The sequence below is a fragment of the Pseudorca crassidens genome, chromosome 5 (assembly GCF_039906515.1).
Source record: "Pseudorca crassidens isolate mPseCra1 chromosome 5, mPseCra1.hap1, whole genome shotgun sequence".
Lineage (NCBI taxonomy): Eukaryota > Metazoa > Chordata > Mammalia > Artiodactyla > Delphinidae > Pseudorca > Pseudorca crassidens.
The window spans coordinates 117544700-117563638 of NC_090300.1; the positions used below are offsets into that span (position 1 = coordinate 117544700).

Here is an 18939-nt window from a genome sequence, read left to right on the forward strand (position 1 = left end):
AATAAAGTACCATTTAAAATCCAGTTCCTCATTTGCACTAGCCACACTTCAAGTGGCTAGCTAACCCCATGTGGCTAGTGGCTATCATGTTAGACAATGCAGAATAGAGCGTGTCCATCATCCGAGAGAGTTCTATTGGATATTACTCATATGGAAAGATTAGCAAAGAAAAACGAGATTGCCAAAACCATATTGCCATTAAAAATATTGTTTAACCACTATTATATAAAACTTAATACCTAGAAATTAGAAATAAGAATTACTAAAAGCCAGATTGATCAGATATCCCTGATCCCTGATCATTTGTTGTTGAAATGCAGGGTAGTTGAATTCAGTAGGATAGAGAAGTTGCAGATTTTTCTTAAAACTATATTCATTTTTACATCTTTAGTAGTGACCGTGTTAATTTATCATTTTTTAGGATATCCAGTTGAAAACTTATCCTCAAGGTGACCTGTTAATGTTGTAGCCACTATGAATTAAAATAGTGGTATTTTTACTATTATAACTTGACTAATTTTTTATTTTAAAAATGTTTCAATTTTAAATGATGATTTAAGTTGTTCCTGCTATTTGAATATTTTCAGCTACAGGCTTTGAATATTTCCTATATATATATGTATATATATATATATATACATATATATATATTAGTTATTTCACTCAAATATTTAAAGAAAGGGAAAATTAGAGTGAAATATTAGACATATTAGGTATTATTTCACGTGTTATTTGATAAATTGCCCTTGCTACTATGATTCATTTTGCCATCATTATTGTCATTTTATACTTCTTGAGGTGTCATTATGAAACCATGAAAAATGATTACATAACATCTTTTCCTGATAATGATTATCCTGCATGACCAAGGGAGAAAACTAATAAAATTCTCCTGAGCACTATTTACTGTCACTTTACCTCTGTTCCTCATATTTTTTGAGTAGAGTTATTTTATAAAATATTGAAATCTCAAGTTCTTTCATCTGAGGGCAGAGGGTTTTTTTTTTTTTTTTTTTTTTTTTTGGTCTGGATTCTTAACCTATAAGCTTAACTAGTAACTTCAAATAGTTCAGTAACTCCAGACTAGAAAATGTTAAGTTGGCACATAAAGATATTCATGTATATATTATTTTAGTGCAATTCCCATTAATTGGGCTGTTAAAGGAAAATTATTTAATTTGGGTGCATTATTTATAAACTGTGTAACACTAGCAGAAATTCAGAATTATTTAGCCTCCATATAAATTACGTGTCCTCTCTTATTCACTCAATTTTTCTTTAGAAAGAACATTTGACTATGTTCTTTAGAAAGGACATAAGAATATTTGCTCCTTTTTATTCATTATATTTAAGCCCATTTATACTTTATAGAACAGTTTTACTGTGACTCACAAAACTACTTACAAGGAAATTGAAAACGAATAACCATGCAGAATGACTTTTTCCTTTTCCTCTCCATTGCACATAGCTGATTGTATAGCAAATTATAACAACCAACTGGATAACAAACAAACAAATCTGATGCTCCCTGAGTCAACTGTTTATGGTGATGTGGACCTTAGTAACAAAATCAATGAGATGAAAACCTTCAATAGCCCAAATCTGAAGGATGGGCGTTTTGTCAATCCATCAGGGCAGCCCACCCCTTATGCCACCACCCAGCTCATCCAGTCAAACCTCAGCAACAACATGAACAATGGCAGTGGGGACTCCAGCGAGAAGCACTGGAAACCGTCCGGACAGCAGAAACAAGAAGTGGCACCAATTCAGTATAACATCATGGAGCAAAACAAACTGAACAAAGGTGAAGAGCCTTGCCTTTATTCCCATCCTTTTCTGTATTGGCATCCTTAACCCTTCAGCACTACATGCCGAAGCTTGTCTGCAACTAGCGTGTGAAATCTTTCTTTGGTCGCTAAGGTTTTCTTATTTCTTTGGTTTCAAAATTTCCAGTGTCAAGAAGTTAATTAGCACAACAATAACCTTGGAATATTGACTTTAGAATAATATATAACTATTTTCAAATGGTTTGAGATTAATTTAAATTTAATCGTAGGTGAGGGATGGCTCAGGACAATCTTTTATTCATAAGGCAGAGGTACAACCATCACAATACCTCACATTTTAAATAAATAGACTCTCCCATTCTTTCCACTCGAGAATGGAAGATAATTGCTTCTACATGGTCATATAAACGAATGGCTTTTTTATCAAACTGAAGAAAAATAATTAAATTAAACTTGAACTGGAGAAGCGGTTCAGTTTGTTATATTTCTCCTACCTCATGTGATTACTAAGACTGCTGCAATGTATGATTTCAGAACTTAAATTTCTTTGGGTAACCTGATTTGAAGTCTGTCACGATAGAACCTAAAATAAATTCTTAGTATTAACTTGTTGCAGCAGAATAATATTTTATGGCCTGAAGGGAATGTTTCTCTGTTACAATATGGGTGAGTTGGAAGAGATAGGTATTTGATTTCTCTGTAGTCCCTCAGACTCCTGCTTTAATAACATGATTTGTAAAGTTAGACCTCTGGAAATAAAGGAATTGCTCCGATTTGAATAGATCAGGACAATTGTGTATGAGTGTCCAGGTAAAGAATACATTTAATTACAGATAATTGGAAACACAGATTTCTTTTTTTTTTAGGTTTGAGTTGGGAACAACTTATCACAGTTGGAGACTGCAAAAAGATAACTTAAGACAAACATTTCATTTAAGTTAGCGTTATATGTTTTAATTTAATAATACAGTTATCTTGCTTTTTTTTCCCAGTTTAAGGAAACATTTGATTGGTATAATAGCCCAATTCAATAAATATTTATTTTTTTAACCATTTTTCTTCTCAAAGTATAGTTGATGTACACTATTATATAAATTACAGGTGTACAATATAGTCATTCACAATTTTTAAAGGTTACATTCCATTTATAGTTATAAAATACTGGCTATTTTCCTTGTGTTGTACAATGTGTCCTTGTAGCTTATTTTATAAATAATAGTTTGCAACTGTTAGTCCCCCACCCCTATATTGCCCCTTCCCCTTCCCTCTCCCCACTGGTAACCACTACTTTTTTCTCTATATCTGTGAGTCTGCTTCTTTTCTGTTATATTCACTAGCTTGTTGTATTTTTTAGATTCCACATGTAAGTGATATCATACAATATTTGTCTTTCTCTGTGTGACTTATTTCACTTAGCATAATATATGAGTTCATGACAAAGACTGACAAAGATGAATAGGACAGTTTCTGTAATTGTAAAGTTTACAGTGGGAATTCAAACTATTGTCATATTATTCCTGTATAGTATATGGCTTTATTGTGGACTTTGGAAAGGTCTCACAGTCCTCTGTACAAGTATTTCAGAGCTCTGATTTATTGTTTATACTGCTTATAAACAGACTTGGTACGTCAAAGTATAATAAAGTCACTGGAATGCAGCTAGCCTGACAGATTATTACTCAGTACGTTCCAGTGGTGAGTTTATCATTTGGATTTTCACCTCTGCCTAAGTAAGCAGAAGCATTTGTGGGAGACTGAGATACTTCATCTTCTTAACATGGATATATTTTTTATTAGATATAACCTTCCTGGCAAGTTTCAGTTTTATGTTTTATTTTATTATTTTATTTTTTTTAATGATTCACACACATGACATTTTCCTGATCTCTTGTTATTAAAATTATTTTGTTACTATATTTTTAAAGATAAGAAGTCAAACAAATCTGATTTCTGCCTTAGCTAACTTATAAGTATTTTAAAAGAAGAAATAGTCCCTGGTAGGATTCATTCCGGTTCATGTGTAGAAGATGATGCAATGAGTTTGTATTTTATAAATCTTAAAGGAGACATGTTTAAAGATCTTGATCTTTTTTCTTGACCTTTCATTCTGAACACTTATGTACATCTTAGCAGGTGATCAACATGATAGTTTGAAAGCTTAATCGTTGGTAAATGATTGAGGCACCAAAATAAATGTTTACTTTTTTTCCCATCTGAAATGTCTAGATTATCGAGCAAATGACACAATTCCTCCAACTATCCCGTATAATCAATCATATGACCAGAATACAGGAGGATCCTACAATAGTTCAGACCGGGGCAGTAGTACATCTGGTAAGTAAGGGAAACCAAGGAGAAAGCCAATCTCTCCTTTAAAAGGATGGTACATTTCAAGATTACAACTTGAATGCTAATGATCTGATGTGTGTATATGACATGTCTAATCACTTTATATGATTTGAATCTTCCAGGGATGGGTCTTGTCTCTGCAATTGGAGGGACTGTTCACTCACTAAACCATTTTTTTTTAACATCCTTATTGGAGTATAATTACTTCACAACGGTGTGTTACTTTCTGCTGTATAACAAAGTGAATCAGCTATACATATACATATATCCCCATATCTCCTCCCTCTTGTGTCTTCCTTCCACCCTCCCTATCCCCCCTCTAGGTGGTCACAAAACACCGAGCTGATCTCCCTGTGCTACCATTTTTTTATGTTCTATTTGGTAACAAAGATTGAGGCTCCTATTTTCCTCCTTGTTAAAAACCTTTATTAAAACCAGAAGCATGGGGGCTTCCTTGGTGGCGCAGTGGTTGAGAGCCCGCCTGCCGATGCAGGGGACACAGGTTCGTGCCCCGGTCCGGGAAGATCCCACATGCCGCGGAGCGGCTGGGCCCGTGAGCCATGGCCGCTGAGCCTGCGTGTCCGGAGCCTGTGCTCCGCAACGGGAGAGGCCACAACAGTGAGAGGCCTCGCGTACCGCAAAAAAAAAAAAAAAACAGAAGCATGACTTAATCTTTAAAGGCAGTTGAAACTTTTTTCCATCTCAGCAAAAATATAACTTAAAAATGTTGCACATATAGTTAATCTGCTAAATATGTTACCATTTGAAGGAAGGCTATTAAAGCATATAAAATTTGAGTACACTTGAGCAGAATCAAAAACCTAAGCGATAATATCATGAGATTTAGGTACAGTTGGAACCTGCCTCAGTTTATAATCTCTCTACTATCCCTCACTCAGTTCTTGCTCTAAAACCTCGTAAAGCAACTTCCCAACTTCAGTCTTTAAGTGCCTCAGAAGCCACATTGAAGCCTCTTCCCTGTGGTCTTCATGCTGTTGCAGCTGTTTGCCAGCTGTTTTCCTGATAGGGGTTGCAGATGTGAGCTTGCTGGTACTTAAGTCCTGTTTTTCTAATTAAAGACGGTTCATTATTAGAACTAACATGTGGCACCACAACAAGTCATACCACAATGAGAACAAAACCAATTGATCTTGACTCTAGTTTGTTTCTCCAGGAGAGGATAGAAATATTACTTCCTAGCAACTGGATTAAAGTTGCTGGTAGGTGCTTTTAGCCAAATGTCTCTAACTCTCTTCTGTAATGGAGATGGTATTTGCATTTTACTAAGGCATGCTGATTTGGCATTTTCTAGGCTGTGTTTTGTCACTGATTGAAATTGTTTCTATTTGAATTAAGGATCTTAGAAATAGCTCCTATACCTTTCTAGATCTACTCTTGTTTTACTATATATGGTTTGATTTTTTTTTTAACAATCAAATCTTATCAAACAACTTTTTTTTTCTTTTTCGAAGTAAGTAAACCCTAAAATTAAGGGAAAATTTTCAAGGATGTTCTCTTGGGAAAAGTATATGAAATATTTTCATATTTGATATCTCATGGTGTTTTTTCTTTGAATTCTTAGCCACTTAAAGAGAAAAACATGTCTTAATGGAAAAAAAATGATTCTAGGTTGTTAATATTCAATTGACTTTCTTCATCCCTCAGCTTAGATACATATGTGGTAAAAAGATACAAAGATGTGAAATCTGATGGTAATTAGGGGAGAGAATGAAGCAATTAAATTAAGTGTAGGAGAGATTTGTGATGTTAGGCCTTTCAGGACAGACGGAGTTGTTACAGTAGATGTATGCCAGGAAGTCAAGAGGAAGGCTCTGGGGATAGTCAACTCCACAATACATGCATAGCCATTCCAATACAGGACAACTGAGTGGAGGAAGAGAGAATGGAGACACATAAGCAGAAGCCTGACCGTCATAATTTATGAATAACAGCATGTCCCTCAGCCCACACTTGGTGCAGTAACATACCAGTGCAAGAACATCTGGCTTAACAAACACTGCCATTAGAAAATTTCCAAGTGACTTAAAAACAAATAAGGCTCACTGAATGTACTCAGACTTGGTTTCATGTACCATGTAACTTGGAGCTGTTTCAGAAAGGTTTAAAAAAAAAAATCAAGACAATTCACTGAATTTAAGGGATCATATGAGAAAAATAATTATAGACTCATTGTCTATAATTTACATAAGAATCTAAAATGTATCATATTGGAGGAGGAGGATAAAGACCATTTTATCCCCAGATATCTTTTGACCAAAAATTATTTTAGAATGAATACACCAAAATGTGCAGCTACCTATGTTTAAAGAATATGCCAAATCTAATATCAGAACACTGGGGAACTTGGATAATTGAGCTATTCTGAATGTCTAAGAATGTTCAAGCAACATTATTTCACTCTAAGCCATAATTTTATAGAAACAGTGGCTAAAAACATTTCTGTTCCTTTTTTTTTTTTTTTTTTTTTTGCGGTACGCGGGCCTCTCCCTGTTGTGGCCTCTCCTGTTGTGGAGCACAGGCTCCAGACGCGCAGGCTCAGCAGCCATGGCTCACGGGCCCAGCCGTGGGATCTTCCTGGACCGGGTCACGAACCCGCGTCTCCTGCCTCGGCAGGCGGACTCTCAACCACTGCGCCACCAGGGAAGCCCCATTTCTGTTCCTTTTTAAAAATCATTTTTCTGCTTCTTTTGTTGTTAGATATATTAGTTCTTCCAGCAATTACTTTCACCTGCACCTGCCTTTCTGACAAAAACGAATAAATTCATTATGCCTAAAACACTTCAATGGACAAGTACAAATTATATATACTCAGTGATTTAATGCAACAGTGGAAATGTAATAGATCGCATCTGTATCATATTGTATTTTAGGTTCCAGCAATTAAATAATAGAAAGGCAATTCAGAAAATATGTCTTCAGCTCATTTGTTTTAGATGATAATCCATAATGCAATTAATTGCTGTAAGAAGATCACTATTAATGATATGACTTGTGAAATTCATTTATGATTTTATTGCTTTTTCCCTGTTTATTTTGCAGTTAAACTTGGCAATATTCTGCGTCTTCTGTCGTACAAAGTGCTGTTTAAAATTAATGAAGAAGAGTGTGTTTATCTCTATATATATATGAATCATAAGGTCATATTTACAGAAAATAATTAACCTGTGGATAATAGAAAAGATTTAAAGTCCAGAAGTAAAAGACTTGCATTTTATTTCTTTTCAAGGGAGTCAAGGGCACAAGAAAGGGGCACGGACACCCAAGGTACCAAAACAAGGTGGCATGAACTGGGCAGACCTGCTTCCTCCTCCCCCGGTGCATCCACCTCAGAGCGCTAGTGAAGAGTACAGTATTTCTGTAGATGAAAGGTAAGAGGGATTTAGAACAGAGGTAAGTGGAATAATATGATTCCTTAAACCCATGTTAAGTAATTGTTAAACTCGATCACCAAGGGAGACTGACTCCTAGGGTCCATGAACATCTGTCTCTGAATAAAACATTTGTCTCTGAGCTACTGATAGCTCAGCACAGCTTAAAAACCTTCCTCAGTGTTGCCAGAAAAAGGAATTTGCATCTTGGAAGCTTCTTTTGGAACTAAGAATCATGAGTTGAATACACACACACACAAACACACACACACACACACACACACACACACATCTATACACACACATAGTTTACATATTTATATTTAAAAATATTTTACATTGTATACACATAGTTTACACATATGATCATGAATATATATGAATTTATATGAGATCACATATATATCACTCTCTGTATATGATTTTGTATTTTTCAAATATCAGAACTTCTGTTGCACATCTCTAAATTTTCATAAAATAATTGTATGGATTTATACCACAGCCACAGTATCCTGAAAACTGTTTCTTCTTAGATATTATCACATTCTACTGAAAACTGTAGAAATTTAAGCTTATTGAATTGTCTCTCTCAAGGATTTTACAAGTATAAATAATCCACACGATTATCCACAATTAGGAAGTGAGCGTGCTTCTTCCTCACTCCAGATTCTGTAGAACTGGACATGGTCCCGCCCAGCAAAACAAAACAGCAGCTTCACTAGTGTGATCGGTGGAGAATTAACACAAAAAATACAAATCGACCTGAAAATAGTCTTTTTAATGACTATTATAGAAATGAAGACATTGTTCTTTCATCCTCCACAAAAAAACAAAAACAAAACAGAACACAGTTTTACAGTTCCAACTATGCCAGGAAACAAAGTCTCTGTACTTTAATTTTCCAGTCACTGAATTAGCGAGTACTGTGCCATGCTCCTAGGAGAAACGCAGGGTTAGGTTCCTGCAAGCCTCTGGTCACAACATTTTTGTCAGTCCATCCATACATAACCTTGTTTTATGTGTGTTTTTGTTTAAAGACACCCTATTTAATATGTATTGTTGATTAACTAACATTGAATTCACAGCCAATGTCACTGTAAGTCATTCCTGAACAAGGCTTATCTAATACACATATTTTCTCCATTAAGGCACATCACAGCCTTCTTGCCCTTGGGAACCCTAGACATCCCTAAAGCACTACACTTGGGGGTCATTTTAAACAGGGAACTCATCAACATAACACAAAAAAAAAGAAAAAAAAAGAGAGTGAACAACATGGCACTATAGGCCATGAAAAGGAGCTGAAACAAGAAGGTGGAGTGTTGTCTTGTTTGACCTCATCTAGGAATGTATGCGTCAGGTGACTCAAATTTTTTGCCTCTCTGCACATGTCCATGAATGACCGCAAAAGTGCTATGGGTATTGACTTTGGGTTACAAACATTTTTTAGCAAGTAGATGAATCTGCAAATATGGAACGTGCAAATAACCAGGATTGGCTGTATTTTAAAACATTCATTTCCTGGGCTATATTAACAACATTCATTACTATTTTAGTCCACCAAAAATAGGAATAAAATGAAATAAGTCGATATAGTTTAACAAAAAATAAAAAACAAGGGATGCAGCTGTGCCCGAAAAAGAAAGGCTGATTCTGAGGAGAATGAAGCTTTCCTGTTTTTGTTTTGTTTTGTGGTATGCGGGCCTCTTACTCTTGTGGCCTCTCCCGTTGTGGAGCACAGGCTCTGGACACGCAGGCTCAGTGGCCATGGCTCACGGGCCCAGCCGCTCTGCGGCATGTGGGATCTTCCCGGACCTGGGCACGAACCCGTGTCCCCTGCATCAGCAGGCGGACTCTCAACCACTGTGCCACCAGGGAAGCCCGCTGCTTTTGTTTTTGAGCTTAACGAATGAGAAGTTTCTCAATCAAGAGGAGGGGTTTTTTGGACATTGAGACCACAGAGGGATGTGGACTAACATGAGAACTAATATGAAACACATGGTAGAGAGTGAGAGGAAGCTGGGAAGGCAAGTGTAAGCCAGATTATACAGGTACTTGAATGCCTTGTTTAGGTCCTCGTATTTTATCCTCTAGGCAATTAAAGAGCCATTTATTACTTTAAAGCAGGTGAATAACCAGAGAGTGATGCATATTATAATAAAGTAATTTTGGAAACAATGTGAGGATGGAGAAAAAGGAATCGATTTTAGAGATTTTTTTTTAGAAGTAGAATAGAAATGAACTGGGGAACAGTTTGAGGTAGAAGAGAGAGAGAAATGTCAGGATGAATACAAGATACCTAGGAAACACAGGAAAAAGTGTCCAAGAGGAATATGGTAGGATTAGTTCAGTTAAAGAAGATACAAAGAAATCATGTTATATGAGCATCAACTTTCCTAAGTTCTGGTAAACAAGTCAGGTGGTGGAGAATGAACAAGAGAGAGGGGTAGCATGAACACAATTTATATAATGCATTAAGTTACCCATTCTAATTAATAACCATATGCCCTGAGGTAAAAGAGAAAGTCATGAATGTTCCCCAGATCCATTTAGAGCTTCCACACAGCTCTAGCAGAGGAGTAGAAGGGACATTTTATTGTTTATTGATTATTTATTGTGTTTTTCATTCAGCATCCTAAATGCAAGCCATGTACTTTACAAAGTACTATGTACTTTATTTTGTGCTCAACTGAAGAAATAGTGATCTATTATAATTTTAGAGGAAAAGTAGGTTGTATTGGACTAATAACTTGATCTCCAATGTACCTCCCTCTGAAGGGATTTTCAAGAGTAATTTTTCACAGAGGTTAGCATATCATCTTTGGATTATTTGCAAGACCGTCCTTGAGTCATCCTTTAGAGATCATGTTGAGTTGGAGGGATAGAATATATCAAACACTTTGGGGGTTTACTAAATTAAACTATGTTAAATAGATTTCTTTATTGCATGACTTCTCAGAGCCTGTAATGAGCCAATTAAATTGTAATCCCTCAGAGAAAAAAATGTTATATATAACAATTCACACACATTTATGACAGTGAACTATTTTTTTAAACAATACCTTCTTAACGTGGCCGGAAGATTCAGATTTCAAAAGCAATCCAAAGTTGATATTTCACTAACTATACAAATAGTTTATTTGAATAACCTGAAGTCAATCTAAGTGTTCTTATAATTTGTTTTAGCTATGACCAAGAAATGCCATGTCCTGTGCCACCAGCCAGGATGTATTTGCAACAAGGTGAACTAGAAGAGGAGGAAGATGAACGAGGCCCCACTCCTCCTGTGCGGGGAGCTGCTTCTTCTCCAGCTGCCGTGTCTTACAGCCATCAGTCCACTGCCACTCTGACCCCCTCTCCACAGGAAGAACTCCAGCCCATGTTACAGGATTGTCCAGAGGAGATCGGCCACATGCAGCACCAACCCGACAGGAGGTACGTTGCTACCAGTCTTTACTGACAAATCAGATAATTTCCACTCCTAAGTGGCATTTACAGAATGCTATTACATGAAGTAATTTTCAGGTCACATGGGGCTTTTTTCCAGTATCATCACACAGTATGCCTTGGTAATTAGATATCAAGTAATATTGTTGATCAGAACATTAGATTAATTGATCCCAGTGAACTTGCAACCATAAAATAATGTGCCTTAATTCTCACCCACTTATGATAATTGCATTCATAAACAGGTGGAGATCATGTAGTAAATATATGGGTTGCTAATCTTGTAACATTTTATTGATGATTTTGTATTTTAGTTTTCTTTATGCATGGGCATATCACTTCTTTAGTCTGTGAAGAATAGATTTTTCTCCTTTTACTTTTTGTTTTTAATAACTTGTTTTTTTTTTTTGGCTGCGTGGGGTCTTCCTTGCAGCGTGCAGGCTTCCCTCTAGTTGTGATGTGCGGGTTTTCTCTTCTCTAGTTGTGGCGCGTGGGCTCCAGGGCACGTGGGCTCTGTAGTTTGTGGCAAGCAGGCTCTCTAGTTGAGACGCACGAGCTCAGTAGTTGTGGCGCACAGGCTTAGTTGCCCCGAGGCATGTGGGATCTTAGTTCCACGACTAGGGATCCAAGCCCTCATCCCCTGCATTGGAAGGCAGATTCTTTACCACTGGACCACCAGGGAAGTCCCTCTCCTGTCTTTTAAAATTAAGTCTGCAGAATGATTTGTTCTTTCATAGCTGTAATGTTACAGAAGCATGAACTTGGTATATTCATTTTGTGTTGACTCAGGTACATTTATTTTGATTGAATGTTAGGTTGCAGTCCTTTTGTCCAAGCTACTTAGTAGTGTGTGTTTGTGTGTGCATGTGTGTTTCCTAGACTTTCTTTAACCTATATGTTCAGCATTGCTAACGAGTACATTTTTGTTTTGCACAAATCCTTCACTTGGCATTTCTACCACATAAAAGCTATTGCTGCATCATGTCAGCACTTCTCTCACTATTGATGATCTTGTTTGTACTATTTTATTGCCCTTGACACATTACATATATATTACTTTCTGTATTCCTAATATCATTTGAAACTGAGTATATTATTTGCCCCAGAAGATCTCCTTCAATATTCTTGAATGAATAACAAATTCTGGTTTATGCTGCTTGAATTCTGTAGGTTAAAATAGAATTTGCAGTGTTTATTAACTATTCTACGAGTAAGAGGTTATAGCCATATTTAACTCATATACTCTCTAAAATGAAGGAAGCAGTTAAATTTTCTTCTGTGTGGCAAGGGGGAAGTTGGATTGCCAGACATTTAACTTTAGTATTATTAACTCATGGAACTTCAGGAAGATTGAGAATAAATAAGGCATCTCTTTTCCCTATTAAGGTCACAAGCATCTCTGCCACTCTTATTCGGAGAAAATGAGACGCTAATAGAGGCTGTTAGCTCTGAAATACCTCAACATTCTTTTCTCATTCTTTCAAATTACCTATTTCCTCACCATCCTCCTCTGTGTTACAAGTGGTACACCCAGTCTTCCTGGCCAGCTCTTCTTTTGTGTTCCTTATGTCATCCTCTTCACCTTTCTTGATCACTATCAAAAAGCAGCTTATCTATCTTGACTTTTCAGCCTCTTTCTCTTCATTCAATCCTTTCTCTTCATTGTTAACCCTACTGCTTTTTTGGGGGGAGTATAACTGCTTTACAGTGTTGTGTTAGTTTCTGCTGTACAATGCAGTGAATCAGCTATATGTATACATATATCCCCTCCCTCTTGGACCTCCCTCCCAGCGCCCCCCATCTCACCCATCTAGGTCATCACAGAGCACCGAGCTGAGCTTCCTGTGCTGTATAGCACGTTCCCACTAGCTATTTTACACATGGTAGTGTATATACCTTACTACTTTTTAAACTTTCCTTAGCCTCCCCTTCCAGTCACCCTGCTCTTTTTCTCTCCTACTCTGTAGGATTCTTTTTTATTATTATTATTTTTTTTTGCGATACGTGGGCCTCTCACTGTTGTGGCCTCTCCCGTTGCGGAGCACAGGCTCCAGACGCGCAGGCTCAGCAGCCATGGCTCACGGGCCCAGCCGCTCCACAGCATGCAGGATCCTCCCGGACCGGGGCACGAACCCGTGTCCCCTGCATCTGCCTCAACCACTGCGCCACCAGGGAAGCCCTGTAGGATTCTTTAATCACTTCTACCTTCCTAATTCTTTTTCACACCTCAGCCCCCTGTATGCTGGCTTATACCATTTTGCTTCCATCAGGCTTCGGAAGGTAACCTCTTAATCGTCAGTCTAGAGGCTTCTCTGTCTTTATTACACTTACGCTTTCTGCAGTGATAACAATTTTCTGATTTCTTGTGAGAATTAAATGAAATCGTGTATATAAAGTATCTAAAGCAGGATAAGTATTCAACAAATATTAGTTCCCTACTGTCCTCACCCTTATGCTGTCATCCTTACACTTGGTTCAAGTATTACTTATATTCTGATGGCTTTCGCATTGATTTCGCCAGCCCAGCCCTTTTTCTTGAGCACTACCGTGATATTTTCAGTTGAACATCTCAGACTACACATGTCTGAAATCAAATTCTTTTTCTTTGCACTTGACCTTTCAAACTTGTTCCTTTTCCTCCTTTATTGGCTATCTTGTTTAGAATCATTAATCCTTATTTATTTGACCAACATATTAAAAATAAAAGAGCCAAGGGAATAGGCAAAAAAATCACAAAGAATTGTGATTTTGAAATCAGTGTAATTATCTTATAGTTTGATTTCTTCTGTTATCTTCCTACCATTCCCCAAAGTAAGTTATTCACCAAGCCCCTTCTTTTCTAACTCCAAAATATCTCTTGATTTTGTTCCTATGTTTCCATTCCTAGAATCCCAGGGCAGGCCCTCAGTCCCTGTCTCTTGAAATATTGCTACATCCTTGACCTGACCACCACTTTTCTTCTCTCTCCCCTTTTGTGTCCACTCTCCACATTATCTTACTTTACCCCCCAGTCTGGTAATGTTACTCCCCATTCAGAGTCAGCTCTTACGTTTAGCCCAGTATTCAAAGCCTTTAACAATCCTTTTTCCTTTACTTACCTCTTCCCTCCCAACCCCTCCACACACCCTCTTTTCTAATTAGTCTGTTTGAAATTCCCTGTTGTCTTAAACTCACCAACAGCCTGTCAGCAATGCCACTCTCCGGCCCACAGAGGGCTAGCAGGAGGGGCAGGCCGCTCTTGCCTTTCATGACTGTCCCCAAAATCCTTAGCGCCCTCACTAAGCACATGCGTCTTGGTACATATTGTTTCTTTGATTGCCTGGTGAACACTTCTCATCTTTCCAAGTCCTGTTCAAATGCACCGCCTGTGCAACTTTCTTCTTGTTGCCTGGCAAAAATTAACTAATCTTTCTCTTTACTCTTGACAGTGGTCTGTTCACAGCTCTGCTACCACACTAATCAGGTTTTCACGTTGCATTAGCATTGGCTGTTTGCATCTGTTTCCTTATTTAAATTAAAAGCTCTTTGAGAGCAGAGCTCAAGTCCTACTCACGTCATTGAGTTCCACAAAGCCTTCTTCAGTAAGTATCTGATGGATGGAATCTGATACTAGAGGAGTTGACTGACTCCCTGCTGTTTTGGTGGGGGTGAACTCAAAGTGAACAGGTGTAATTGGGAAATGCATTGGGTATCTGCCCTCAAAATCCTCTTTGACTACATTCAGCCTTTTTTTAAAAGGTATGACTTTCAGTCTATGAAGGTACAATATTAATAACACTGGGCACTAATATGAAGTAGATGAAAGCCCATTAAACAAAAAACTATTACTGCTCTTTTATGCTGAAGGTATATTCTACATGTTTACCATAGAAATTTTTGAAAATACATAGAAACAAAATGAAAATACAAAAGTACCAATGATCTATGTTGTCAGAAATTGTCACCATTAAGAACTCAGGGGCTTCCCTGGTGACACAGTGGTTGAGAGTCTGCCTGCCGATGCAGGGGACTCGGGTTCGTGCCCCGGTCCGGGAAGATCCCACATGCCGCCGAGCTGCTAGGCCCGTGAGCCACGGCCGCTGAGCCTGTGCGTCCGGAGCCTGTGCTCCACAATGGGAAAGGCCACAACAGCGAGAGGCCCGCGTACTGCAAAACAAACAAACAAAAAAAGAACTCAGTAAAGATCTTTTCTGTTCTTTGTCTCTACATGTACTCACACTGCTTTGAATTTGTGATATGCCAATATAATTTTATAAGGTATTTTTTTCACTGAACAGTGAATTTTTCCATGCCAATTACAGTTTAGATACTCACGTTAAACAAATGTATACTGCAATTTATTTAAACAATTCCTTAATATTGGGCATTTAAGTCATGTCCACCTTTTTGATACTATATCTAATGCTGTAATTCCCATCTCTAAGTCTTTGAGTCAAGCCTCTTCTCAAACCTTTAACCTATTTGGATGCCTACCCCATCAGTAGATGACTTCTGTTTCTCATCATCCTGCCGCTCCCCTCATGATGCGCTCATTAAAGATGGCCAGGTATTTCTCTACAGATTTCATTCTAGAGAATCAGACCCTTATATCCAAGTACCTGTTCCTGCAGATTTTTACTGCTTGAATATCACTCAGAGCAATACATGTATCTCCAGCCATAAAGGCACTTCCCTACTTCCTGCAGCCATTTTCTCTTGCCTGTATTACTATAATGGTCCATAAGTGGTCTTTGTTGCCTTTAGCCTTGCCCTTTCTTCAATCTAATCTTCTTGCTGCAGACTGTGCAGAGGCATTTTCCTAAAATGCGACACTGATCAAGTCTCTCCATTGCTTAAAATCTCTCAATGACTTCTCATTTCCCTTAGAATAAAGGCAAGATTCCTTAATGTAGCAATCAAGGCCCTTTGTGACCTGACCGCTGCATGCCTTCCTTTGCCTACCCATTGCCACTCCCCCCCTCCCTGTTCCTGTTGCCTTTACTCTAAGTTTCTTCCAGTTCCTGGAATGACCAGTGCTCTTGATCTTGGGTGGCCTCAGCCTGCAGCAGCTTGAAGAAGGATTTCGGTTCCCCGGCCAGAGACCGAAGTCAGGCCGCAGCAGAGAGAACGCTGAATCCTAGCCACTAGACCACCAGGGACCAGTGGCCAGTGGCAAGGCCAGGGACAAATAAATTTCCACAAAGAGACAGAAAGTAGTGAAACAAGTGAAGTGTTTATTAGAGGGAAAAAGAGTACGTGTGAATAGGCACACACAGGCGGGCTCAGAGAGAGAGTTGCACCCTCGTGGTAGTTTGAATCTCTTACGTGGGGCATTTCTTCCAGGTTTCCTTTGGCCAATCATCTTGCTTTGCCTGGCTCTGAGTCAGTATTTGGTTTATTTCAGGGTCCTCCCATGTGTGCGTGCCCATCTCTTAGCCAAGATGGATTCCAGCGAAGAGGCCTGTGGGTAGGTTGACATTGCTTACTATGGGGTGGCGCCCCCCCTGCATTTTTGTCCTTCAAGGAGCCTTTCTGTGTGTGTGTAGTCGGGAAGGTCTCCTTGACTTGGAGAATGAGGAATATGTGGTCTCTTTATCTCTCATCTGGGCAGGGCTCAGCTTCTCCTCCCTCCTGCTATTGTCTTCATCTTGGTATATCTGTCCACAGGGGACAAACTCCAGGCGCTCAGCCTGGGGCCCATCTATCTCCTGCCTCACTCTCAACCACTTTGAGGTCTTACCACTTGCCTTCTCATCTTCCTGGGACACCATTATCCCCTCTCTTTTTTTGGAGCTAACACTTACATATCCTTTAGATCCACGATTAAATGGCAGATGCTCTCATTAGAATCTTTCCCTGACGTCCCAGCTCTGAGATTGAAGCCAATTCTATGTGTTCCCACCGTGCCCTAGATATCTTCTGTCGTGGAGCTTTGTGAATACTGCATTACCATTGCGTATTTAATTAATTGTCTCCTCCGCTAGACTCTAAGCCCCTTCAGGCAAGGAACATATCTATTTTATTTAGCTGAATTTCTAGCATAGTCCCTAAGTTCCTGTTTCTATTGCTGCCTACAAATTACACTAAAACATAATCACCTAAAACTGTTTTGTTTTACTCACAACTCCATGAGTCAGGAATTCTGAAAGGATTCACCTGGGCAATTCATCGCCAACCCACATGGCTTCCTCTGGTCTTTGGGGCTGTGAGATCAACTTTGAAGTGAGTTTCTTCACTTATATGCCTGACGTTTCAGTGCTCCGTGACCTCTCTCTGGCTCCTTATGGAGTCTTATCCTCCAGGGGCTCTCCACCACAGCCCAGGCTTCTCGTGACATGGCGATCTCAGCGGAGTGGCACTTCTTATGTGGCAGGGAAAGGAAGTTGCCAGGCCAGTTAAGAGCTACACTCAGAACTGGCACAGTCTCACTTCTGCCACGTTCTGTGGTCAGAGCAGTCACAGGGTCCACCCAGACTCAGGAACTTAGAACTAAACTCCTTCTCTCGATGGAGGGATAGCAGGTTCTCATCCCAGAAGAGCATTGTGGATGGAAGATATTGTTATGGGCATCTTTGCAAAATACTGCCACGGACTGATACATAGTTAGCTTTACTAAGTATGAGTGCCTTAAAATCGAATCCTTCCATGTCTTAAAGTATAATCGGTAAACCATTCCCTAAGCCGTGTCCTTGTGATCCCTTTGGTCTCAGAACCTAAAAGTTCCTTCACCATAGTTAGTACACAGTAAAGAATGAATACATTTTTTACTTTTTTTGCGTTTTTTTTTTGTTTTTTTTGTGGTATTCGGGCCTCTCACTGTTGTGGTCTCTCCCGTTACGGAGCACAGGCTCCGGATGCGCAGGCTCAGCGGCCATGGCTCACGGGCCCAGCCGCTCCACAGCATGTGGGATCTTCCCAGACGGGGGCACGAACCCGTGTCCCCTGCATCGGCAGGCGGACTCTCAACCACTGCGCCACCAGGGAAGCCCCGTTTTTTACTTTTATGTTTACTGATTAGGGGCATTATAAATAGTGTAATGAATAAGAAATTACTGAGCTAAAACCATTATAACTTTGCAATATTTAACTAGATAAGTATTTCATACTTGCATTATTATGGATATTACAGTTTGGGCATTCTCATTAGCTTCTGAGATATTCCATTTTTTGTCCAAAACTAGATAAACTAGATGACCAGCATAATAGGAATCTTCTCTCTTTTCAGACAATAACTATGAAAATAATAAAATTAAATGTATTTACATATACTGTTTTCAAAAGTGTCTGGTGCTATTGAGTTTACTGTAGTTGATATTTAGTGAAAAAAAATCTCTTGAAAAGTAAAAGGAAATTTTATGTATGGAACAGGAAATTTATAGATATTTTATTACTGTAGATGAACTGAGTATGATATAATTGGAAGGAAAAGAAAGAAGGCCAAGAAAAATTAAATATTTTGTCTGTTTACAAACCAGTTAATGATTAATTATACAAAGTATTGAAACTATACCAGTTTTTAAAAAAAATCTCAAAGGTATGTATTTTCCCCCTTCCATCTTTTGCCTGGTAAATGCTATGTGGTAAACTATATAAATACCTGCTTTCATAAATCAATGGACTTTTTCCCTTCTTCTCTTGAACATGCTTATGAAGGCATCATTTTTGCAGGAGCCTAGAGTGTTGTGATTAGCAGCCATGTAGCTGTACATTATTTCAGAAGACATTGAAACCCCTCAGGGGGAAAAACTGAGAGGGTTGAGGTTCATTTGTGGCAAGTCCCACTTGAGTGCAGCATCTTGAAATAGCTTTCTGTTTTCAAATAGAGTATATTACATATTTCAAACCGTACAGGTTTATCACACGTTCCCTGGGCTTGCCTTGTTTACAGATGGCTTGAATAAATTTTTCTGTCTTTCCTCAGCATTTGTACAGGGTGATAGTAGTTAAAAGCCAGCCCTCATTTAACATGAAGATGTTTCTGCTTCACA

The 18939-nt window shown here is 38.5% G+C and overlaps 1 protein-coding gene across 6 annotated transcripts in view; it reads left to right on the top strand.

The window, feature by feature from the left end:
* Positions 1-18939, top strand: part of ROBO1 (roundabout guidance receptor 1) — a 404318-nt gene that overhangs the window by 361684 nt on the left and 23695 nt on the right. For 2 of the 6 annotated variants that reach the window (XM_067739201.1, XM_067739202.1), the window contains 5 exons: positions 1469-1804; positions 4014-4121; positions 7384-7525; positions 10712-10960; positions 16356-16418. In XM_067739201.1, the coding sequence (XP_067595302.1) occupies positions 1469-1804; positions 4014-4121; positions 7384-7525; positions 10712-10960; positions 16356-16418 (898 nt within the window). The remainder of the gene's footprint in view (positions 1-1468; positions 1805-4013; positions 4122-7383; positions 7526-10711; positions 10961-16355; positions 16419-18939) is intronic. The other 4 variants (XM_067739203.1, XM_067739204.1, XM_067739205.1 and 1 more) reach the window with 3 other exon arrangements.